Raw genomic sequence first — 26620 nt, 5'->3', positions numbered from 1 at the left:
CTAGAGATGGAGAGATAGAAATGAAAAATGATGACTAAAAAATCAATCTTCCGGAACATCTTTTTAGCGTGCATCGGTCGGAGGGGGACATTATCTCTCTCCCCCCACCCAAATTCGCCCAACGGCGGCAATGGTGATAACGATGTCATATTATTCCACCCTTTGCGGCCAATTGGAATGCCAGTAAGTCAGTCACGTGACGTTGCCAGGTATAAAACCATCCTGACCAGGGCAAGAGCCTCCAGATTGTCAATTTTACACGCGAAGATGGGATACCCCAAGTTCACGGTAAGAGATATAAATCCAGTATTTTAACCCTTTTTTTCATTTTAGAAACTTGTTTTCGCGGTTAGTTTTTGGATAAACGGAACACCCTTAAGATATTTTAAGTTAGAGTTTGGAATGTTAAATTTATATTATTTTTTGCCAAACGGTTATAATAAGGTAGCCTATATTTTAATGTTTGGCTATAGGCTAATATTTGTAATAATAATATTAGAGATATATCTCTAATTTTATTACAAATATTTCATATTTAAATAAAAATATAATTTATTACAAATATTTCATATTTAAATAAAAATATAATTTATTACAAATATTTCATATTTAAATAAAAATATAATTTATTACAAATATTTCATATTTAAATAAAAATATAATTTATTACAAATATTTCATATTTAAATAAAAATATAATTTATTACAAATATTTCATATTGAAATAAAAATATAATTTATTACAAATATTTCATATTGAAATAAAAATATAATTTATTACAAATATTTCATATTTAAATAAAAATATAATTTATTACAAATATTTCATATTGAAATAAAAATATAATTTATTACAAATATTTCATAATTAAATAAAAATATAATTTATGACAAATATTTCATATTTAAATAAAAATATAATTTATGACAAATATTTCATATTTAAATAAAAATATAATTTATTACAAATATTTCATATTTAAATAAAAATATAATTTATTACAAATATTTCATATTGAAATAAAAATATAATTTATTACAAATATTTCATATTGAAATAAAAATATAATTTATGACAAATATTTCATATTGAAATAAAAATATAATTTATGACAAATATTTCATATTGAAATAAAAATATAATTTATGACAAATATTTCATATTGAAATAAAAATATAATTTATTACAAAACTTTCGTCGAAGCCTAACTTAATAGTATATTAAAAATTTTAAAAGGAAAAATTTATTTATTGGAGACTATATCGTAACATTTATTAAATTATTGAGACAACAAAATACAGTACCTTAGAGCAAAAACCAAGCAACTATAAAAATCTTATTTTGAATATCTAGAACAATTGTAATACTATAATGGGAATAAACTAAAAATAAGGTTAACCTAAACTAAATAAAAATTTTAATTAAGTAAAAACTCTCAAGGTCTCATAATTGGGATTTTAATTTTTCTCGATTTGCTTGGCATTTGCTCTGAGGCCACAGTTAGCTTTGTTTGGAAAATTTTAAGCAAATGAAAAAAGGTTTATTTATGTCGCAGTACTCGTTATAAGAGAACTAAAATATTTGTTTATAAATTTAATCGTAGTTGTAAATTCTTTGAATACCGTTGTTTGTTTAGAATCGTCCTCAATCGTTGTCCATTTGCATTTTGCTCGTTGTATTGGCCGCAGCAATTCGAGCTGACCATCATGATAAGAATAAGATGATGCCTAAAGGCAAAAGTGTGGACGAGAAGAAGGTCAGCAGTGACGACATAAACGTGACCGGAAACGATCGAGATGGTAACAGCAACGGCGCCGTTAACTACAACAGCGAAGGCAAAGGCGGTAACTACGGAGCGTCAGGAGGCGGCCACCATAGTGGAAGCCATTACGGAGGAAGCGGAAGCCACTATGGTGGAGGAAGTGGAAACCATTACGGAGGTGGTAGCGGCTACGCCGGCTACGGAGGTTCAATGGGCGGATACGGAGGAGGAACGGGAGGCTACGGCTCAGGAGGATCTTACGGAGTCTACGGCGGAAGCGGCTACCAAGATAAAGGATACGGTGGCGGAGGATACGGAGGAAGTGGTAGCTACGGAGGATCAGGCGGATACGGTGGAAGCGGCTATTCGGGTTACGGAGGAAGCGGTGGCTATGGAGGAAGTGGCGGATACGGAGGAAGCGGTGGCTATGGAGGAAGTGGCGGATACGGAGGAAGCGGTGGGTACGGAGGAAGTGGCTACGGGGGAAGCGGATATGGGGGAAGCGGTGGCTACGGAGGAAGTGGATACGGCGGAAGCGGTGGCTACGGAGGAAGTGGCGGCTACGGAGGAAGCGGTGGATACGGAGGTAGTAGTGGATACGGCGGTAGCGGTGGATACGGAGGAAGCGGTGGAAGCGGTGGATACGGAGGAGGCGGTGGATATGGAAGCTATGGAAAAGGATACGGCGGAAGTGGTTACGACAAATATGGCGGATATGGTGGAAGTGGATACGGAGGATATGGAGGAAGCGGCTACGATAAATATGGCGGAAGTGGATACGGAGGATATGGGGGTAGCGTTCACGGCGGGGGTGGTAGCTACGGTGGCTACGGAAATATGAACGGAAGTAACCGATACGGAGGTTACGGCAGTGGGTCTAGTGGCTACGGAAGCGGATATGGAGGATGGGGCAGTTCCGGTTATGGCGGAAGCAGTCGAGGCGGTGGAGGATACGGAGGTGGCTGGTGATCAGTGACTAAACAAGAGGAAAACTTTGACGTGGCGTTTGCTCCGAGACTGAAAACAATTCCTAATAATATCGCGTATCGCGAAATTATCGATCCGATTTTGTATTTTTTTAAACCTTGCCCCAGTTTTATTTATTGTGCCACCCTGTACCATCTCATTCTAATTTGTACAATAAAAGTGATACATTTTAACACGAAATGTTTCTTTAACACGATTTATTTTATTTAAATAATTATTACATTTTTCTTCAAGAGTCAACAAAATACGTTATTTTCTGGTATATGCTAGTACTTTTAAATTCTTCATAAAATACTTGTAGTTAATGGTTTAACCAGTAAGTTCTCATCTCTCCTTTGCCCTACGATATACATTTTTCAAAATATTTATTTCATTTAATAAATTTAATTTAACACTTGACGGAAAATTATGAGGCGTAAAGTTTTTCGTAAGCGTTAAAGAAAGTATAAAGTAGAACGGTCGATCAAATAATTTAATTTTTCGCCTCTAGGAGCGCTCTCGATTGGCTTTTAGCTGGAAAGGTCTGTAGGTGCCTCTATTTCTTCAAGTGTTTCGAACAGATTCTCAGAAAACACTAAACAGTTACGTTACCAGAACTAAGGAAGTAATTACGATAGATCAGATACCAGAATATACTCATTTTCGTTCAGATATTATCAGGCCAATTGATATTGATGAAGCAAGAAATTATTTTGAATTCATTGTAAATCGACAGAGCAGATTTCAGATTATCGATTTTACATATCCCTTGACGGATAAAATTTTAATTTACTTCCACAAGATTATATATCTACAAAACGTAATGTCAGATACAGCAACTCAATCTGGTGGGCAGCTTAATTCAGATCGATTACTTGAGCTAATTAATCAGATACAATATGAATTCATATTACTGACCGAGGGGAATATAAAAAATAAACCTGATCTGATTATCTTCAGATATCTTAAAATTACGACCTGAATAACATGAACAGTTCTACTAATCTCTACTGCCTAATGAACGAAATTTGGTTACTTGAAAATGATTCTTTCAAAGAAGATTCTGCCAAACAATTCACTGTTTGAAATTAAATGACTTTTCAAAACATTTTATACTTTCTTTAAATCGCATTTTTCGTCCAGTGTGAATACAGCTTTCTCTTATAGTGTACCTTAACTGGAATGGTCCCTCTGACGGTAATATGGAACGTGTCTTTGGGTAAAAGCTGGCAACAGGGTTCGCTTATGTGAATCTTTCCGGCCTATTAGTTACCCAAATTAAAGAATTAGTTATCACGTTAATTTTAAAATATCGTAAGTAACATAAACTGTTAATGATAGTCTGTCACGGAGTGATTGTGTAAGCGGAAGTTTCGGAAGAGGAAACTGGTCACATCCTAGTCTCTTGGTAGGTAAAATTACTATCAGGTTTGATTGATGGTGATAAATTGAATGAGAAAAGGATTTTACACATCAAATTCGAAAATAACTACCTTCAGAAATGAAGGGTATTAATATACAGGGTTGCCACAAGTTTTTAAGATTCAAATTCCCTGACCATTTTAAGAGATCTTCCCTGACTTTTTAAAGGCCAAAATTTGTATTTTATATTTTACTTTTATTGGAAGTTAATAAATTTAAATGGACTTGTATTTCAGTAAAAAGGTTATTGCAATGTTGACAAACTTTGTCAAACTTTCAAGGAAATAAATGATAATCATAGAATTTGTCATATATCTAGAGTAAAATTACATTCAACAAGTGTCAAAGAAAATTGAATTCCCTGACATTTCCCTGACGTTTTATAAATTCTTAAAATTCCTTGACCTTTCCCTGATTTTTTAGACCCATTTTTAAAATCCCTGACATTTCCCTGTTTTACCTGACGTGTGGTAACCCTGATATAGTCAATTTTATTTCCCGATATACCTGACACTTACAAAGACTAATTATTGCTTATGGAGCGTTCTCTGTCCTTATCCACGTTATGGCATATATGGTCATTATCGAAACAGACTATCATTAAAGGGGAACGGCCAAGCTTTTCCAAAGATGGCCTTATTTCCGTATCAAAAGATTAACAAGACGTTCAATATACTAACACGTACCTTTTTTGTGTTGAAAAAATAGCTTTTGGCCCAAAAAGTTGAAACGAAAAATAACGCCAGGTGTTTCGGTTTGAATTTTCTCCGCCATCTAAAGCTTGTTTTCCACTGGCACGCGCAACGACGCGTTTCTCAGCTTTGAAACGTTCAAACGTTTTTACGGGCGTAAAGAAAATAACATTATGACGCGCGCTAGTGGAAAACAAGCTTTAGGGGCTGTCGCCAGCGAACTACCTAACTTTTAAAATCGCGCAATTTAGGCTTAAGTTTCTTATAACTGGAACGCGCCGCGCGTGCAAAACGTATTTTTCGCGTCTTCAGCAGCGCGCGCTTTTACGTTGTTTTTCTGTCTCACCGCCTTCACACCAGGTGTCGCGGCGGACGCGCGCTTTTCAATTTCCCGAAATTTCTTTATTTTATTAAAAATTAACCACTCAATATTTTTTGATGCGGTTTTCGCCGTAAATTTTAGTTTTTAATGGGCTATAGGGCTATCTAACTGGTTAAAGCTTGACCGTTCCCCTTTAAAATATGATCATCGGGAGAATAGGAAGTCTCATTCTAATGCGTATTATGTGTACATACTTGGAATATCTGCGGATCCATTACCACCGTGCTCTGAAAGCAGCCTCAGAAAAGGGGCGGGGCATAAACTACGTCGAATGTATGATGTAACGCGTTTTTCATATTCATTGGTTGGCTGCCGTCCCGTTGGATAGAATCCTATTCGGTCGAATTCCCAATGGATTGAATCAAAAAATATACTTTCCCAATTGATCGAATTCTAATTTTGCAATCCCATTGGGTCGAATCCCATTTATTCGAAAAAGGTTAGGTTAGGTTAGGTTATTTTAGATTAGGTTAGGTTAGGTTAGGTTAGGTTATGTTATTTTAGGTTAGGTTAGGTAAGGTTAGGTAAGTTAGTTTAGGTTTCATGCTTTCACTTGTGAGCAAACAAAATGTCGGTCGAATGGGATTCGGTTGAATGAGAATCGACCCAATGGGACAAAAGCGCTAAGAAGAACGCGCTATGGGACTAAAATGGCGGACACTCACTCGGAAAATAGAAAACCCAATTATTTATCACACTGAAGGTCAAGGAGAATTTATCACGTTATTCACGACAGTGATCTAGTTCCGCCAAGGCTTAATGTAGACTTGACTCCTAGTCCCGTACGAAAAATCTCCGTTGTGAACCACGCCCGTTTCCATGGGAATCATATTGTCTTCTTTAAACCACGGCCAACTTTGATCACGCGCTGTTCGCGCTACTACGGCCAACACATTCGTAGAAATTCCGCGAGCAAGGATTTTCCCCCTATAAACTGTACTATAATGTGTAGGAGTTCAGCGCCACGCTCGGTGGTTATATTGTCTTCAATGTAAAAACTATACTAAAAATAATAATCCGCTAGGGGCGCTGACGTCATACACATCTTTTGCTCATAGGTTAACACAGAAACGTCAACGAATGAGATGGCCGCTGTAGCGCGAGAGATGCGCGAGAAATCAAAGTTGGCCGTGTTTAAACATTCCAAGTATATACATATATACTTTCCTGTTGTTACTTATGAGGGTACAATAAAATTACTTCTCCGTGCGTTTGCATCCTAGATGCTGTATTGACGGTGTCTCCGAAAAAGCAATATCTCAGCATTTTTCGACCCACAACTCCAGCCGCCACTGGTCCCGTATGAATTCCTGTACAATTAAAGTTTCACTCAGTTCAAAAATCACCAATCTTTAGAAATCCCAAACTGAATTCTTTTGTTACCTGATCGAAGTGCTAGCACAATGTTGTTTAGTTTTTTGATCGGCTCAATGGAACACTTCTCGATAAAGGACAGTATGTCCAGTGAAGCTCTGGCCACGTTCTCTACGTGGTTTTCGTTCCTTTCCGGCGCTCCACTGACCAGCATGTACACTTGACCTACTGTTTCCACCTTTCAAATATATTTAGTTAAGCCTAGTCAATAGTTAAGTGTATAATATATCTGTTAAGATATAAGTATCCGGTCTACGCTATAAGAATTTGTACATTTACTATGGTATTACTTCGATTTATATTAGATACTTCTCTCGTAAAATGTATATTATACACTTCTGATATCAGTCATTAATCTTTCATACTTTATATACATCGTACTTGTCAATAATCTGATCAATTTGCGAGAAAACTTCATTAATACAGCCAACGGCTTCTAGCGGTGTTAGAACTTCGCAAAGCTCGGAGAATTGCACCAACTCGCTGAATAGCACCGTTACGTTACTGAATGTCTTCGAATAGTTACCGAGAATTAGTTATAGTACTTCTAAAGTATTTGATTTTTGGGTGGAGGAAAGGTACGGAGTCGTATCGTGGTGTAAAATGAGATTTAACAAAAAGTGGTAAGCACTGGCACGTTTTTCCCAAGTGATTACGTCAAAGTCACAGGCTCTTCTATTGGTGTTGTCACTATTACCAAGAACGTATATATGTATAAGAACGTTGAACGATCAAATTGGCGCCTGGTGCCATGATGCAATCGGTTGCAGAATAACTCCGCCCAAAAAAACCACGTGTGGCGCGCGCTAAAGATTAAATATAAAACCGTTTCTATTTCAAGCGCGCTGCAAGCGGATTTTAGGGCGGAGTTATTCTGAAACCGATTGCATCATAGCCCAAGCGATGCAATTTTGTTCAACGTTCTTATACATATATAACTTCTTGCTATTACGTTATCATGCTGATTCACGAAAACAGATCCGGTGTTTACCAATATTTTATCAGCCACCATTTTTACTGTGTCATCACCGTGACGCGTCAAAATCGTTTTACAACACGACAGCTTACTTTTTCTTAATTTATTTGTACCTCGCAAGTGTTGATAGGGTCTACTCCGTTTCTAAGTTTGGCAGCTACTTGTTTGGGTATCATGGAATAGAGTAGTTCGTCACTACGTTGCCGCCATTCGTCTAGTTTGGACAAGTTGTCCTCAAGTTCTCGGCTCCTGGCTTCCAACTAAGGAAAAAACTGTTCAACCAAAACGCGAAAAGTCTAACCGCGGTGACGATTACCTTCTCGTAGGAGACTTCCAGTTTGGCCGCGTGTTGCCATCCCGCCAGGACCAGTTCCCTGCTACCATCGTGCAGACACAGATCGGTTAAGTACAGCCCCACTTCTTGGATCTCTTGAATGTTGCTTAGCCTTTTAAATTGCTTACGGTTAACTTTGGAAATGACCATAAATACGCGAATATTACAGAGGAACGCATAAGTAGACCATGGCGTCCCATTCTGGAATGTATCTCATTTGGCCCTTCAGAAGTAAGTTTTTGACGGTGTTACTTTGCCTTCGATCCTCGTCGTCTTTCACCGTTCCGTACAGAGAGTTCTGACATTCCAGTTCAATGACAACTTTCTGTAGGGTCATGACCTGCAAGTGTAGACATATATGAAGTCATTAATCTCGTGTCAAGGGTTCCCAATATATGTGAGAATTAAGGGATCAAAATTTCCAAATTATAGGATAATTATAGGACTAAATTTCCAAATTATAGGATAATTATAGGACTAAATTTCCAAATTATAGGATAATTATAGGACTAAATTTCCAAATTATAGGATAATTATAGGACTAAATTTCCAAATTATAGGATAATTATAGGACTAAATTTCCAAATTATAGGATAATTATAGGACTAAATTTCCAAATTATAGGATAATTATAGGACTAAATTTCCAAATTATAGGATAATTATAGGACTAAATTTCCAAATTATAGGATAATTATAGGACTAAATTTCCAAATTATAGGATAATTATAGGACTAAATTTCCAAATTATAGGATAATTATAGGACTAAATTTCCAAATTATAGGATAATTATAGGACTAAATTTCCAAATTATAGGATAATTATAGGACTAAATTTCCAAATTATCGGATAATTATCGGACTAAATTTCAAATTTATAGGTTAATTATATAGGACTAAATTTCAAAATTATAGGATAATTATAGGACTAAATTTCCAAATTATAGTATAATTATACGACTAAATTTCTAAATTTATATGATAATTATAGGACTAAATTTCCAAATTATAGGATAATTATAGGACTAAATTTCAAAATTATAGGATAATTATAGGATTAAATTTTAAAATTATAGGATAAATATAGGACTAAATTTCAAAATTATAGGATAAATATAGGTCTAAATTTCAAAATTATAGGATAAATATATGACTAAATTTCAAAATTATAGGATAAATATAGGTCTAAATTTCAAAATTATAGGATAAATATAGGTCTAAATTTCAAAATTATAGGATAATTATAGGACTAAATTACCAAATTATAGGATAATTATAGGACTAAATTACAAAATTATAGGATAATTATAGGACTAAATTACAAAATTATAGGATAATTATAGGACTAAATTACAAAATTATAGGATAATTATAGGACTAAACTACAAAATTATAGGATAATTATAGTACTAAATTACAAATTTAAAGGATTAAAATACGGAAGTTTTAAAGCGTGTATTTAAAAGGAGTCATGACAACGTAAGGCAGATCAGAAAAGATAATTCGAAATATTTCGAATCTGCTCCTTCATGATTTACATTTTCGCGAGGGTCATTGCTTATCTAGAAAAATATCTAATTAAATATATTTCTTTTTGGTGTGTCAATCTTTTAAAAATTTACCAAATGGGTTTTAACCGAATATGCGAAAAATATTAGAAATGTAGGATAAAATTTAATTATAAGATTTTATAGGGTCATTTGGGAATAATAGGAAAATATACGCCCCTTAAAGGGAATATAACATCTAGAATTTATTTCAGCATGTCCAAAGGGATACAATATTGACCATTATACACCGTTTGGTGGTTTTCTGCGGGAGGTAATTAAAAATATTTTTTATTTTCCAATAAAAAACAAGTTGGGGGTTATATTCCCTTTAAAGTAAATATACAATTTTTGAAAAATTGGATGTAGTATTTAATTTCAAGTCCCAATTATACGCTAAGACAAATCTGCACTCCGGTATAGTACTAATGGCCCAATTTTACTTAAGGCTCCTATAATCTATTCATTTTAAAACTCAACAATCAGCGGTCCTATTGGCCAAAAATAAATTATTTGACCCAAGAACCGATTAATTTAAATTAATATTTTGAAATATATCTCAGTGCTTCTAAGGGCAAAAACATTCGTTGATCTAACATCCTACTCTATACTCCCTTTATTGTTTTTGGCAATATAAAATAATAAAATATAATAATTGATATAAGTCACTGACTTAGCCGATTTTCCTCTTCTAATTTGAATGTAAATAACTAAATAAAACCTTATTATTGTTATTATTATTTTTTTATGATGTCTTTTATTAAGATTTGGGGCGTTAAATGTATTCGAAGTTAGAGAGGAACATATTTACATGTTATATTCTGTTATAAATTACAAGTATCATTAAGTTTAAAAGTTTATTATTATTATTATTATTATTATTATTATTATTATTATTAATCTAATGAAAACCGTGATTAATTAACTATACTACACAGTCTACACTTATAAAGGTATGATTTGGTCTATTGTAGTACTAGATATTACAGCAATAAACGTATTTACCAAAACAGTCCCCACTAACATTTTGCTTTTGAAATTTTTGTCGAAAATATTGTATGTATGAAATAATATTTGCGTTATAATATTTGTTTTAAAAGTCATTGACTTTGAGAGAGCGGTAAACGGTGAATTCCCAACTCGTTATTCATTGTCCAACGCTCTCGCATCCGACTCGTAACCGCAATAACAATCTCTATCCCTTTTCATTGGCATTTTCGCACGTATGTTATTAACTATAGCGTCTCGCCTTTTCTCCTAGACTGGTTTTTTGGATCTTGATAACCAGCGAGATTCGGAAGATGGTTTCAGGAAAAAAATAAGAGCTAACAGTGATTCACGCGTTGATCGGGCAAGCGGAACATATCTTCCTTTCTGAAGGAATTAAACGCATTCTTATTTGAACCCAGAAATGCTCCCTTAAGTCCATTATTCGGAATATTATTCAAGGACGCGTTGTTATGGCGCCATTTCAATTACGACGACCTTGTTCAACTAAATATAAAATTGACATTTTTTTACTAGATAGTTTTCCAAGGGTTATAAAATAGCGGTAGTTTAAAAGTTGGTACTTTGTCACTATTGATTTGGGTTGGCTTTAAATATTTAAAGCAACATTCGGCTCTATCATTGCTACCGGTATTATGATAAGGCCCTTGCTATTAAAGATGGCAATGCATATATCTGATTCTTCAAAAACAGGACTGTACTGGAGAGCGTGGTGCCATCTATTATGACAAAAGAAGCTAAAATTCAAAACGGCGAAACAATAACGTCGTCAGAGAACCATTTTTAATTTTTATAATCAGACAACTTATACTGTACTTACAAGGAGACGACCCGAGGTGATAATCACCGATTTGGTTCAAAGTCGGGTATAATGTACACCTCCATGTAACTTGAAAATCTGCAAGGGAAAAGTTGCGACGGGCTTTCGTTTTGCCATGGCAACCGAAAACGTTTTTGACAACATGATTTGGGATTTTTCCATTGAAAATGGGAATCTGAAGGATTTTAAGGGTCCCCCCTGTGAAACCTTTTAAAAAATGAAACATTTTGAAAATTTCAAAAAAGTTAAAAAAATTCAATTGATTTTAAAAATTATATTTAATCAAGTTTAAATGCAATTTGGTCAATTGGGGGACCCTTAAAATTCTTCAGATTCCCATGTTTTCAATGGAAATAATTCCAAATCATGTTGTCAAAAACGTTTTCGGTTGCCATGGCAAAACGAAAGCCCGTCGCAACTTTTCCCTTGCAGGTTTTTCAAGTTACATGGAGGTGTACATTATACCCGACTTTGAACGAAATCGGTGATTATCACCTTGGGTCGTTTCCTTGTTAGTGAACTTTAACTTAAATTATGTATCCCATATAAATATATTGTTAAAAATTACTATAATTTAAGTTATGGTCAAATTTACAAACGAGCCAATCAACGCGAGGGGTACTTTTATGTCCGCCTTTTGGGTCAAAATGTAGCTTGTTTTGAAGAGCTAGTACACGTCGAGCCGACACTTGCTTTAATAAATATTCGGTGCTTGATAGTAACGTCGTAGCTCACCTTAAAACAGGCGCCATGACACTATTATACGTCACAGATAAACGACGCAAAATACCACGCCATCGCGTATCTCGTGATTACCATGACCGACATAATCTCGTTACAATGACAATGAAAATAGGCCACACCTACAAGCAGGCTACGAATTATCAGAATATGCGCTCCTAGTGGCAACAAAATGAAATTCGACGCTAGTACTTTTTTTTCACATAATTTTTTTTTTAAATGTAGGAATTGACTAGTATGTAAAAAATTTTCGTGTACCGTGTCCCAGGTGAAGTTCATCCTTGGTCTGTGAAGATGAAAGTAATGGTCGACGCTCTTCTTGACCAACATTTTGTTCCCGAAGAGTTCTTTGGTCTTGTCGCCGACCACCAACAGCTTCATGTCGCGATCGAAGGCCAGTCCGAACGGGAACAGTCTGAAGAAGGAGTCGGTGCACACTGGGTCCAGATCGGGGGTGTGCAAAGTTCCGGACTCTGGACAGGTAGAACGTAAAATTCAGTTGAGGTTATTATTCGTTTAATTGCTGCGAGATTGAACGTAGTTTATATGTTTTATTCAAAGCTTTTAATTACTCCCTTAAAGCTAAGAGCAACAAACACAACACCCCACACAAGGAGAACGCAACCCGTCTAAAGTCGTGCGTTTTATTGTGTACATATTTTATTGGTTAGAGGCTTAAGCGCCTGCGGCCGTCGGAAGGGGAAAATTTGGAAATTGTCTTCCACCTTTCCGTAAAACGTTCAGCGTAAAGGCTCGTGACGCTCGTCCAATGAAATTCGTACACAACCTTTCGTTACCGTGTTTAAAGGCTAGCTGCGTTCTCCTTGTGTTTGTTGCTCCTAGCTTAAAGCAACAGTCGGCTCTATCATTGCCATCTGTATTATGATAAGGTCATTGCGAGGAGGTAGTCACTCGTAAATATTTTGTATACCTAATTACTGATTTTCGTTAAAAAAATCGGTAATTACCAGTGATTTCCGGTGATTATTTTAAGTTGATTCCCGTGATTATCTATGATTTGTACACCTGATTACTTAAGTGACTACCACCTCGGGCCATTGTTATAGAGATGGCACTGAATCTATCCGATTCTTTGAAAAAACGACTTTACTGGAGATCGTGGTGCCATCTATAAATGGAATAGGAAGCTAAAGTTCAAAATAGCGAAACAATAACGTCGTCAGAGAACCATTGTAGAGTATTATAATTACACAACTTATACTCTACTTAGTGGATTTTAATCTAAATTATATATCCAATCTAAATTATATATCCAATATTAAGTATATTCTTAAAAATTACTATAATTTAAGCTATTGTCCAATTTAAAACGATCCAATCAACGCGAGGGGTACTTTTATGTCCCGCCTTTTGGGTCAAAATGTACCTCAAGCATCTTGTTTTGATTTCGACGCTAGCGACATCTGTTGAAAAAAGAGCTACTTCACGTCTAGCCGACACTTGCATGCTTTAGTAATAAGCGATACTACTTTTGTATAAATTCGACATTACTTACAAATTACTTCTGTAATTTATATTTATTTTCTATAATGAGAAACGTACTGAGACAAATCTCCACTTTCAATAGAATCGCCCTGGTAAAGAAATAGCGAAATAGCAGGGGGTCTTCGGACCACACTATCAATAAGTAATTCCAGTGTCCTTCGCAGTCTCTCATGTCCGCTCTCTAAGTGAATCTAAAGGTCGGTAAACCTAGATACGGTTATTGGCTTGGTCGTGGGTAGTCTCTTTATGGAATTTCCAATAAGACCCGGAGAGATTAATGAAAGCCGCGCTCGACAAACGAAGGTTAGCGAAGAGAAAAGATTCGAGGCGAGTAAGCCAGCCTGGGAGATATACGAGTGTTTACTGGAAGGAAATTCGCCTTGAATTTCCGCACTCTTTACCGTTTACTCTGTCGGAAAATAAGAAGACTCGTCTTGATGGTAGAAATGGCCTTCAGCCTTTATTTAATATAGAGTTACGCTCGTATAAAGTACAAATCTCGGTAGACCTATCAACTCCGTAAACCCCAACTCGGCCATCGGGGCAGACTGACCTTGACTTAGAAATCGACTTTTCTTCTCTAATATCGCTCTTTACGAGTTCCGCTGCGCACTTCGAGATAACACGCTTTAATAGACGATGATTGATAATAGTGACTGACTATTTCGCCGGTAATGCCCGTCAGAGATACGAATAATGTTAGGTCCTAAGTAAATAATAGAAGTAGGCAGGGTTGGCTGGTTTAAATCACACTGGTTAAAACCATGGTTTAAATCATGGTTTAAACCAAGTTATTTTTTTAAAAACCAATGGTTTTTTTATATTTTGTTTTTTTTAATTAACTAAAAATTATTCCAAAATGTTTATAAATTTTCTAACCGAAATGATTACATTTCTAAAACACTTACAAGGCGACCACATTTCCTTTATTTTCAATACCTTCCTATTCACCCGTTAGCTTTTCTAATGTAGTATATAACCCGTCGTATATAATATCGCCGTGTACCCTTCTTCATCCTATATTTCACTTAATTTTATCTACGGTTTTTCGATAAGAATCCTTATTTTTGCTTATGGTTTTTCCTATATTTTCCTTAAATTCGCTTGAAAATTTCCTATTTTTTCTATAACATTTTCGAGGCATTTTCCTGGTCACTCTGCATTTACACAAAATCAAAAATGAAACAAACTAAAACTTTGTTCTTGTGTTGAAAATTTCCTATTTTTTCTATAACATTTTCGAGGCATTTTCCTGGTCACTCTGCATTTACACAAAATCAAAAATGAAACAAACTAAAACTTTGTTCTTGTGAGACTTGTAAAAAACGAAACTAAAACTTTGTTCTGGTCACGTGAGACTTGTAATAATACTCATATTAATATTTAGTTGATTGGCAATATGTATGCACGGTTAAACAAAAGCGAAAAATAGATTAAAAGTAAAGTAAGGAAGTGTTTAAAAAAAACTGATTTAAACCAAAAAAAACTTATTTAAACCAAAAAAACCTGGTTTAAACCAAATAAACCGGGTTTTTGGGTTATTCCCAACCCTGGAAGTAGGCCTTACCCTGATCTAAACGTTAAGAATGGTTAGAGTTCCGATGGCTTTGCTGACCGTAAAAGATTTTAATCCCAATTTTTTATCAGGTTTGGAGGAAGGATTTTAAGGGTAATAAAATAACGATTTACGGCTCCAAAAAGGCGGTTAGTAGTTAAATGTGATTGCTTCGCTTCGCGGGGTATCAGAAAGTACATTAAAGATGTTCCGACCTTGGGGGTTATCGCCGTCCAGTCTGCACGGACTGTTGTCGAACTTTAACTCGAACACTACGTGACTTCCCGCAGGACCCTCCTCGACTTGTTGCACTTCGACGTCCAGGTCAAGGCCGTAGAATGAACTGGCGATCTGGTGTAGCTGACCCTTCACGTACGACGCGAATCCATTCCTTTTGGATCTGAAATTGAATACAATATCTGGCTCACAAAGTTGTCACTTTTTACAAAATTAAACTAGGCGCTTAAATAAACCCATCTCTGACTGTCTTGCCCCCCTGTTGAAAATTGTTGCCAGATCTATGTGAAAATTATCAGCTTTGACAGTATAAAGAGAAACCATAGACAAACCTGTTATGTGTCCAGTCGCGGCAGCACAAACTCTATAATCGGCTATGAATGATCTTTTATTTAAATTACTATTATATTATCAGATCATAAGGGTTTTGGGCTCTAATATTAAAATCTCGAGATATTTTATTCCGAACATTGTGAAATTAGAGCCTAATATCTTAACATAATGACTCAGGTATAAAATCATTAGGCATTTCAGTTATAATATCAGAAAATTTATGTTTAACTATTTGAATTTATAACATTACGATTAAACATTATATTTTCAGAACATACGATTTAGTGGTCGATAACGGAAAATAAATAAGTCTTAAACCAGAAGTTTAAGGGTTTATTTGACAAATATTTATGGTTTAAAGTTGTTTTAACCCTTTATAAGCGAATTAATTTCCAACTTTAAAACATAATTGCTTTATAATGTATAGTTGCATTAAAAGCTTAAGAACTAACAGAAAATTACTTTTGTTGACCAATATCAAGGTTCAATAGATACATTTCGAAAGTCAGATTTCACTCACTTCAATACGTCAAAGCGTCGTCTGCCCCGACGTCTTCCCTTAATTTGGACGAGTGGGAAAGCAGACGACGGAATAGACGACGCCATGACATAGGGGAAGTAACACTTCGCAAAAGAGGAGTAGGAAATTTCCACCCACTTACTTTCGGAATCGATCGTTTAAAAATATTATAATTTTATTTTATTATTTATTTTTGGAAAACTATCTTTATGGATACGTTATCGATTCCCTATGTCCTGCACTCGTAATAAGAACCATTGAAATTGTAACTTCGGGAACCAATCATTTTTCTAATTTGGCAAACCACAGTCCAGTAAAAAAATTGGTATTTTATATTGATGGAAAACTAGATTGTGTATTGCGTTTAAAAATCAAAGCTTCTTTTAACCCAATCTTAAACTGATTTAGGTAATATAATTTAGATTCTTTGGAAAATGGTTGTTTAAAAAAGAGTTTAGAATTTAAAGTCATTGTGGTTTTAGCATTTATACTTTATATTTGTGTTGTTTTGATTAATAAATTGATAATTCTGCAGTTTTGTTTTTAAATAATTATAAATATTATTAAATTTTATAAATAAAAATATGATTTATTTGAAATCTGGTTTTCAAAAATTGGTTTTCCAAACGCTGAGGGCTTTGTCCACCGACTCCCGAGATAGTATTTAATTCCTAAAATTTCAGGGGTTCAGCTGATTTTGTTTCTGATAGAGAAGGGTTCCACGAAAAATAAAGGTTGAAAACCACTGATGTAGTGGTTTACTGTCAGGGTGTTTATATGGTTTTGATTTAACTTTTACACACTAGAGATTTAAACATCTAAGGTTTTATATTTGTGTATTTCCAAACAATATCACCAAAAGACTGATCAAAAAACGTACTCTATTATTTCGTAGAGCACACAATGAAAGAACATAAGCCTACATCAATGGTTCAAAGTATAATTATTATTAGTTCTGTGCGATTAGTCGTTTTAGGCTATCGAGTGGGTTATCGAGTATCAAATTTGTTTTCATCGAGTATTCGAGTCGAATAATATTGAAGTCGAGTCGAGTAATCGAGTACTTGATTAAGGGTAAACTTTATCTTATTAGAGTCGAGTAACTAAAAAAACCTCGAGTAATATTTTTAACGAGTCGGGTTATCGAGTACTTGATTAGGAGCTGGTTTTATTTAAGAAATTATTAAATTAAATTTAAAAGGAGTATAAAGTAACTTTCAATGCAGAAAAATATCCCTTTAATTTGAATGAACAACAGTTTCGACAACTTTTTAGGTACCGTTTATTGCCCCCCAAAAAGTTGCAAAAACCCCTCTTTGAACTTTGAAGCAACGAGGATAGAAAAAACAAATACTCGACGAGTTTAGAGAGCAGCTTTTTCGAGTAATCGGGTACCCGAATATGCAATTTTTTGGTACTCGCTAATCGACGAGTATTCTCCAATTACTTATTCGAGGTCGAATTCGAGTACTCGGCCTTTTTTGATGATCGAATATTCGCACAGCCCTAATTATTATTGTTAATTGTACGGTAGTCTAAGGCCATAAAGTGGGCATTTTAAATTTATGGGGCTGATTATGAACAAAATATTATTTTTCAGGGAATGGTCTAAAAATGTCAAGGATCAATGTATTGTTGTTATTTAATTTTTAGTGAAATGTTCCAGAAACCTCTAATCAACGTACCTGTAATGGAGCGTGCAACCACTTGGATCCTCTTTCTCGATATAGAAAGACGGACTTCTCATTTTGGGATAACTGAATCGTATTTGATGATGCAGGTTGTCAATACCGTGTAAGAAATCCCTGAAGTATCTTCCGGTGGCTCTGATCAAGTTGTCGTAGCCGTAGTGACTGAAAAACATGACGAAACATTGTCCGAAGAAGAACAGGTAGTCTTCGTCACCGTGCGGTTCGCAGTTTCTGGTACAGGCCGCCGCCAAGGCTGGCATGAGACTTTCGGGATAGATCTGTCGGGTGGTAAATACCACGTTCTTGTAGCCGGTTTCCTCCAGAACCTTTCTCCAAACGTCCTCACCCATCTCGGAACGAACGTAATGCTGGACGCTTTCCAGCAACATACCGTACATCTTGCCTACCGGGATTTGTTTAAAGGTTTTTAAGTGTTCACGGAATCCTACAAGTGTCTTACGCTCGCTAAACAAGAGACTATAGGCCTATCACATCCGCGTTGGCCACTCTCCAAGACAACTATAAGAGCCAAAGAGAGAGACGGAGATAAAAGTGCCTCTTCTCTTGTTAACTTTTAGCCACTATCCCGGCGCGGCTATTCGATATTCCGTCGCTTCTTCTTGTTACACCGGTCAGTTTCGGGTCCTTGGCGATGATTTGAGGAGCGCTCGTGGGACGGTGGAGAGGAGAAGGATCGTATCGATCCACAAAGCACGTGTATCACGCGCGAGGAGGGAAAGTACGGAGATCGCGGCTTGTAACGAGAGATGAGATACAACTGCTTGGAATTCCCAGCCACGGATTCCTGATTGTGGCCGACGAGAGCCTATATTTTCTCCATTAGCGAACTGCAAACATTTTCCTAATAGCTTTTTCAGGGAAGCTCAGTGTGCAGTCTCCTATAGCCGTGCTCGCGGCAATTTTATATGTCGCTCGTTTAGCTTTCATTCAATACTTTATAATCGGGAGGTATGTGGGAAGACTATTGGTTTTGGTATATAGTTAAATGCGAAAAATATTCAATGATACACGTTTTTGTTGTCTCTGAAGTTACAAAGTCACGTTATACGAAATAAGCGTGAATAAGAGGTAAAAATCCTTACGAAAATGGTAAATCAATTTTGATTTTAAAATGTTTCAAAACAATTTTGATTTTAAAATGTTTCAAAACAATTTCAGATTTAATTCGACTTTGATAGAAAATTACAATGCAATTTAGGAGCCTAGGCACTAGTGTTCCGAGGAGGAAATTTCCAGGGGGACAATAGTGTGGAAAATAGTGTAAAATTCCGGCCTGGACAAAAGTGAATTTTGTGGCCAATCTGGCCAAAAGTGGCCAATAAATATTTTTAATACAGAAAGTTATAAAATAACAATAAAAAAATATTTTTAACACTGAAAACTATAAAATAATAATAAAAAATATTTTTAACACTGAAAATTTTTTTTCTAGTAATTAGGTAAACAACGGTTTTTCGTACACTATAAAACTCTTTTTATTTTAAAAATAAAAAGAGTTTTATAGTGTACGAAAAACCGTTGTTTACCTAATTACTAGAGTACCAAATTGATAACACTGAAAATTATAAAATAATAATAAAAAAATATTTTTAACACAGAAAATTATAAAATAATAATAAAAAAATATTTTTAACACAGAAAATTATAAAATAATAATAAAAAAATATTTTTAACACAGAAAATTATAAAATAATAATAAAAAAATATTTTTAACACAGAAAATTATAAAATAATAATAAAAAAATATTTTTAACACAGAAAATTATAAAATAATAATAGCAAAATATTTTTAACACAGAAAATTATAAAATAATAATAAAAAAATATTTCAACACAGAAACTTAAAATTTGGGCTACATAAGGCAAATAAACAAAGGTTAGGCAAATGTTTGAAGGAGATTTAGGGGATGAGTTGAGAAGTATGCCTGTTTTCCCCCATTTTCCCACGATGAGTTAAATACCAGATAACTTCAAAGTGTGGCGTACTAGCCCCTGGAAGTAGGCTGCAGCAATCTCAAACCAAGAAGCAGGGAAATGCGAACATTAAGGTTTGGGTTCGTGTGATAGGTAAAAAGGACTTTGTAAACAAATCGAGGTAACCAGCGTAAAAAGGTAACTTAATCAGTATTTAAAATCCCTGCTGCTTGATTTTGCACTCGTTGAAGTGTACTTCCAGGGGCTAGTAGGCCACACTTTGAAGCTCTCTGGCGCTCTTTTAACTCATCGTAGGAAAATGGGAAAAACAGGCATGCTTCTCAACTCACCCCCTACAACTCCTTCAAATTTTGGCATAACCTTTTGAAACACCCTGTATATGCATAGGAATAGTCAGATTCTGATTAACATTAGAATTGTCTGTTATTTTTTTTGGAATAATTAATTCTAACATTGTAAGTTCAGTGTAAACTAAGATATTTTTACAATACACTTTTTAAAAATTTAATTCCAATTACTCTTTAAGCTTTGAAATGCAATTTTTCTTTATTAGCCACTTTTTGCCAATTTGCCACTATTTTCCACTGGCCTGAACTTTTCTCCAAAAAGGTGAATTTTTAGGAACACTGCTAGGCACATTTTTTTGGAAAGGCCGGTTTCTACAAATGTGGTCAAATTTATCTTAGTTTAACACTTGAACATAATACCTTCTTGCGGGTTCTTTGCAAGTCCAAAAACCTTACGCACATTAGACAATGTCTTATGGAAAATACGGCCTTTCCAGTTGGATCCGAATTTGGACATTGAATCCATATCTTTACTAAAGTATTCAGAGTTCACGAAATGGGCATATTGACCTGTATGCCCCCTGTGGTGCATTTCGTAAAGGGAAACCAATGTAAGTATTACCATAAGTGTATAATATTGTTACATAAGTGTGACACTTCCTATTATTCACATGCAAAAGTCTTACTGAGAGCTATTCACACGACAGACTGCATTACTGGCTTCGTCCCCGTTCTGCGTCCCCTTGCTACCGTGTCACACATAGCCTTTGACAGCGCCTCGCTAGGGGGAGATTTTCTTCTTGTGATGACGTCACTCCGTTACTAGTTCTCAGTAAAATATTCCCCAAAGTGACAAACTTATGGAACAATACTATAGACTTATAGTATTACTTAATGCAATCTTAATGGAGAACAACTTGTGGCCGTTTCGACATTGAACCGAGGCCTAGGGCCAAAACTCCAAGATGGAAGGACTAGGTAGAATTTCAAGTGGGGAAAGGGTTAAACATATCCTCCTTGTTTACGCCACCTTTTTATTATAATCACCAACGAGACAGATTAAAATATAAATACTCTGCGGGTTCAATGCTTTGTAATTTGTTTGGCCTTTTAGAGTAAATAGAAAATGAATAAAAGTTTCATTGTGTCAGTAGTATATAGAATATATCTTATGGGAGAAGTTGGTATTCTGTTAATGTTACTCGCTTAAGACATGGTCCCTCCCAGGTTCCAGCTGCTTATACAAGATACGTTATGGAAGAATACATGTTGAGAAATGAAATACATCGTATAGATATTTTCTAAAACTATTACATCAGAAAAATATGGCTATAAATAATTAAATATTCCAACGAAGTTCTAGGTTAATACCCAAGGAACAACCTTAGGCCCAAGTCTTCTAGCGACTTATAATGCCTTTAAACAGGTGGCCGGGTTACAGCTCCCTACACTAACTATTACCGTTACATCGTTAGTCGAAACTAGATCCGATAAATTACTGGGATAGATCCAATAAGAAAATGTTGGATCAAATTTGAATTTATAAATATATAAAAAAATTATAGTTCCAAATGCAATTTTTATAGAAATTTGGATCCAAAATATGACTTATTTGATCCAATTACAATTTATGAAATTGAACTTTTGTTTCAACTTGATCAAAATTTTTTTCTTCCAAACAGAATTGTATTTAAACTGGATGCGACTGTCAGTGGAACCAACTAAAATTTAAATTAACCCATAACGCTGTCATTATTTGCATGAATCAAAACGCTTTTAGTTAATTTTAAATTAAGTGGATTTGTCTTGATTTCAATTGAATCCAATAGAGGCGTTCTATAAAATCGGCAAAAAACCGGCCAAACTTTTCATACAGACTATAGAGCTAGTTCAGCAGGACTAACAACGTTTGTTATTCTTTGGTTTAAGAGAATTCGGCATATATCCTGTCTTTATATGAATATTTTAGAGACGTACCTTTTAGGAGTTGTAAGAGGGACCCTAGGTGTTGAAGTATGTTTGGGGTTTAGAATATGTTCATGATCTAAGTTTCTTTTGAAACCCGTGGATTTAGGACTAGTATTTTGCTTATTTCCTATCATACATTTATTACAAAAATCATTTAAAATAAGAAAAACGGCGGGGAAAGCCGGAAATTAGTGACGACTAGGCTAGCAACTACGCTACTCCTAAAAATCGACTGCTCTCAATTTCTTACGGGTTTCCCAGATAAATATTTTTCTCTCACTTGAAAAACCGGCCAAACCTTCACCTCCTCCGAACTCAAAAGGGGGAAAGCACACCACACCGATTTTATAGAACGCTCTATTTACGACATTGTATCAAGTTATTTTCGTAAGATCTACTTATCTCTGAGAGCTAAATTATCTACTTCTGATGTTATAAAGAGTCAGAATATATTGGATACATTTCGGAGGAAATGGGGCCCGAATAATAAACACGTCACAGTGAGAACTCCCAAATGTCTTGACTGATAGGACGTGATATATGGCCACCACGCGTACTCATTGTTTACGTTTAGCCTGGAAATAACGCAACTTTATATCTATAAGGGCTGATGTTCGCTAATAGTTGTTATCGCCTTGACATCAATTTGTTCCCAAGTTCGCTTCCGACGATTTTAGCCGCTGCTCCGAAAGAGATGACCCAAATATATGTCCCAACAAAAGTCATCAGCGACTTCAATCTGACGTGTCTCCTCTGTTGATATTTATTGACACTTTCGCCGTTTGACACCCATTGTCTGCAAAATACGAGAAAGTCCCTCTTGAAGCCCAATAAGCCCGTCAACCTTGATGGATGAACTTGTCCGTTGACATTCAAGGTCGCTTTTCGGGTTTTTATATAGATATGTCGGGTTCAAGAGCTTAAGTACGACAATTAAAAATTTTGTATTTCCGAAGTATTGCCTTTCAGCATAAGTTGCATAATAACCGTAAGTATGACACTTCCTTATATTGTTTCAATGCTAATTTTCTAGGCGATCCTATTTTCAACACTGACTCTCCCGTACAGCTCTGACTTGGACTCGCAACTGAACTGAGTATGATCATAAGTAACATAATAAACATAAGTATGGCACAGAACGAAGTCGGTTAATGGTAGTTTAACATGGAGTGATTGTGAAATAATAAGTTTCCGAACAGGAAACTGGTCCCTTCCTACTCTTTCCGTTGGCAAAATAGTTGGTTAGTTTAATGGCGAGAAATACGAGCGTACACGTGTTTAGGTTTGAAATTCAGAAAAATCTAACTTCTGAAATGGATCCAGTGTTTATAATAGTTACTTTTACATTCCGATTCAATAATTCATCATTATTTTCCAAAAGTAAGCGTTATTTACAATTAAGAAAGTATTTCAATTATCAATAGGCCTTGGCTGGTCCGTCGAAAAGGCTTCCGGCGGACCGTCGCCAATTTTCGGGGCATCCTCCAAATACTATAGGAGTAGTTCGCGGAGAGTTGTCAGTCCGTCGGTACGTAATGGTTTACGTTGTCATTGGCGAAACCGACTACCATTAAAAAAATTGTATTGGGTGAATAGAAAGTGTAATACTTATGTTTATTATGATACCTATGGTAGTATATTATTGTCTTTGGCATTAGTATATTTCTATTTGGGCATATTTTAGACACTAGGGGGCTCTGTGCTGAACTAACCCTGGATTGCGCAATAACTGTGAAAATCAGATCGGTGATAATCTAGGCCATTTGTCATACTTACAATTATAACGATAATTATGTTTTTAGATGTATCAGAAGTTATATAAATAGGCGAAACTATAAAGTAAATATGGTCTTAACCAACTTGTTAAAATGGGAAAACAAAATCACGTGACTACCATTTCACAGCCAACTTCGATTCGTAATTTGTGCTCATAGTTGGCCGTGCGACGGTAAAGAAAAATGTATTCTTTCCAGATACCGCAGACAGCTAATTAACTTACACCTTTCTTTTACAAAATGTTTTAAATAATAATAATAATTAGATAATTTAGATGAATCGATAAAAACTTAAACCGTCATTAGCAAAAGAAAATGAATATTAGTTCGTATTTCTTAGGATAGATGTCGCTGCAGTTGTTCAAAAAGTCACGTGACTACCACCTGTACTTTATAGTTTCGCCTATTATACTTACGAGAGAGGTATCCATATTGTTAATTTAACTCGCTTGAAACATGCCCCTTCGCGAGCTCCCGGTGGTTTTTCAAGAGACGTTGGGTAAGAAAAAAATATTGAAGGTCCCAAAACTATTACAGACTGAAAATATGGTTTATAAATACGTAAATATTTACTAATTACTAAATGTGTAATTTGTACATTTTACATCGTTAGTCCTATTAATACCGGCGATAACCGTGATTCATTTTAGAATTGGAAACGTTTTCGAGCCATAGTGTAGATTGACATTTCTGTCTAAGATAATAGAGAGTCTCAGCGTAAACGCGAGCGTCTACGTCTCTTCCCGACATAGGGGTTACAAGGTGGCTACGTATAGCACTATGCTTAACCATATTAACATGTGCCAAGGCTTATACAGGGTGTTTCAAAAGGTTATGCATATGCAAAAATGTTAAGGAGTTGTAGGGAGTGAGTTGAGAAGCATGCCTGTTTTTCCCATTTTCCTACGATGAGTTAAAAGAGCGCCAGAGAGCTTCAAAGTGTGGCCTACTAGCCCCTGGAAGTACACTTCAACGAGTGCAAAATCAAGCAGCAGGGATTTTAAATACTGTTTAAGTTACCTTTTTACGCTGGTTACCTCGATTTGTTTACAAAGTCTTTTTTTACCTATCACACGAACCCAAACCTTAAAGGGACTGGAAAGTGGGGTTTTGAAATCGTCTAGTGACGTGTAATCTCCAAAAAAATCCGGACCCTGCTTTATTTCCTTTTTTCCCCGCTTGAGGAATTTGGCTCTGACGGAGATGTTTTGAAAATAGTGAGGAGCGACCCGAGAGAGACTAATGACAGGTATTCATACGCGAACTAAGATATTCGGGCCTTCGTGGACGTGGTTTTGGTTCTAGTATTTTCATATTTATTTAATTATAATTATGTTAATGAACGAGTTTAATTCAAATAAAAAACGGAAACGTGATGATACGAAAATATCTCTTGTTGGCGAATTAGATAAGTGGGAAAAGGCAAAACACTGTGGTGTAGTACTAAGGTTTATCAAAATGCTCCAGTGAAACCAAGGCCCTAAGAAATTGGCTTCGATTCATCTAGCGTTTTTTTACAAAATTCGATGAAACTCGTAAATAATAATTTAAAAAATTATTATTTACGAGTTTTACAACAGGCCGAAACACTCAAATGAATTTTTCGTTAAACATTTGTTGTTCACTAAACTAAATCTCAATAAAGATTAATGAAATTTGAAAACTTCCTACGAGCTCAGCTATAACACTAACCAAGACCACGCTGGATTTCGTCATACAAAAATCTCAACACAGCGGTGCCTGTTTACGTCTTCGCGAACTTGAGAAAAAGTAGTTCTACGCGCCAAATTTCGTTAATGACGTCACGGATGACGTTTTTCAAAACCCCACTTTCCAGCCCCTTTAATGTTCGCATTTCCCTGCTTCTTGGTTAGAGTGCCAGAGAGCTTCAAAGTGTGGCCTACTAGCCCCTGGAAGTAGGCTGTGACAAGCGCAAAACCAAGCGGCAGGGAAATGCGAACATTAAGGTTTGGGATCCTGTGATAGGTAAAAAAGGACTTTGTAAACAAATCGAGTTAACCAGCGTAAAAAAGTAAACTTAAACAGTATTTAAAGTCCCTGCTGCTTGCTTTTGCGCTTGTTGCAGCTTACTTCCAGGGGCTAGTAGGCCACACTTTGAAGCTCTATGGTGCTCTTTCAATCATCGTAGGAAAATGGGGTAAAACAGGCATACTTCTCAACTCACCCCTTACAACTCCTTCAAATATTTGCATAACCATTTTAAACACCCTGTATAAGCCTACACGAATTTTCTTCGTAGTTTGGATTAGATTTGAGATACGGGGCTCAAACTTTGAATATAGGTAAAGGTGCTTACGTTTGGCACTATGCTTAACCATATTAACATGTGCCAGCAAAAGGGTTTTGACATTTTTTTACGTCTAGCGAAGTGAAATACGGTGCCATCTATGTTTCAAATAGGATACTGATAAGGCCACGTTGACACATGCACCAAGTCCACGAACAACATCTTTCTAAGTTTGAAAAAAATTATGTTTAGGCCACGATGCCATATGCACCCAATAAAACTTCATTTAGAAAAAAGGTGTGTTGTTAATTTCCCGGAAAAATAAAATGCGGAAAATTTTCCAGAAAAGTTTCCGCAAATCGAAAAAAAAATTTAAACATGAATTACTTTTTAAGGGTTTTTAATTTTTTTACTTTTTATCGATATAAAATGTCTAATAATAAAAAACATACTACAAAACATTAATAGTGTTACATTGTTAATCAGTTTAAACTAGTCTAGAGGTTTAGTTTTACTTTCA

General features: G+C 35.4%; 2 protein-coding genes across 4 annotated transcripts in view; one reads left to right on the top strand and one right to left on the bottom strand.

Annotated features, from left to right (window-relative positions):
- The first annotated feature begins 256 nt into the window (after window positions 1-256).
- On the top strand, window positions 257-2882 carry LOC149944076 (uncharacterized). Of its 2 annotated transcripts, XM_090175029.1 has the most exons (3): window positions 257-288; window positions 1638-2316; window positions 2416-2882. In XM_090175029.1, exons 1-3 carry the CDS (start codon window positions 268-270, stop codon window positions 2730-2732), a joined length of 1017 nt encoding a protein of 338 aa, XP_090031155.1. In that variant the 5' UTR covers window positions 257-267; the 3' UTR covers window positions 2733-2882. The 2 variants fall into 2 exon arrangements, with proteins under 2 accessions (XP_090031155.1, XP_090031154.1); XM_090175028.1 differs by having other exon boundaries at window positions 1638-2882.
- Window positions 2883-2956: 74 nt separating this feature from the next.
- LOC149944075 (soluble guanylate cyclase 89Db-like) overlaps window positions 2957-26620 on the bottom strand; it is a 32896-nt gene continuing 9232 nt past the window's right edge. Inside the window, exons 2-12 of one of the 2 annotated variants that reach the window (XM_090175982.1) lie at window positions 17861-18269; window positions 15301-15485; window positions 12283-12497; window positions 8077-8249; window positions 7892-8021; window positions 7689-7835; window positions 6965-7111; window positions 6609-6777; window positions 6426-6535; window positions 3902-3991; window positions 2957-3090 (exon numbers count right to left, since the gene is read on the bottom strand). In XM_090175982.1, the coding sequence (XP_090032108.1) occupies window positions 3052-3090; window positions 3902-3991; window positions 6426-6535; window positions 6609-6777; window positions 6965-7111; window positions 7689-7835; window positions 7892-8021; window positions 8077-8249; window positions 12283-12497; window positions 15301-15485; window positions 17861-18269 (1814 nt within the window). In that variant the 3' untranslated portion in view covers window positions 2957-3051. Of the gene's footprint in view, window positions 3091-3901; window positions 3992-5215; window positions 5558-6425; window positions 6536-6608; window positions 6778-6964; window positions 7112-7688; window positions 7836-7891; window positions 8022-8076; window positions 8250-12282; window positions 12498-15300; window positions 15486-17860; window positions 18270-26620 lie in introns of those variants that run through there. The other variant, XM_090175983.1, reaches the window with a different exon arrangement.

The sequence above is a fragment of the Leiobunum rupestre genome, chromosome 5 (assembly GCF_980474605.1).
Source record: "Leiobunum rupestre chromosome 5, qqLeiRupe1.1.hap1, whole genome shotgun sequence".
NCBI classification, from domain to species: Eukaryota; Metazoa; Arthropoda; class Arachnida; order Opiliones; family Sclerosomatidae; genus Leiobunum; species Leiobunum rupestre.
Note: the sequence above shows the minus strand (reverse complement) of the source record. Positions and strands in the feature narration are given on the sequence as shown.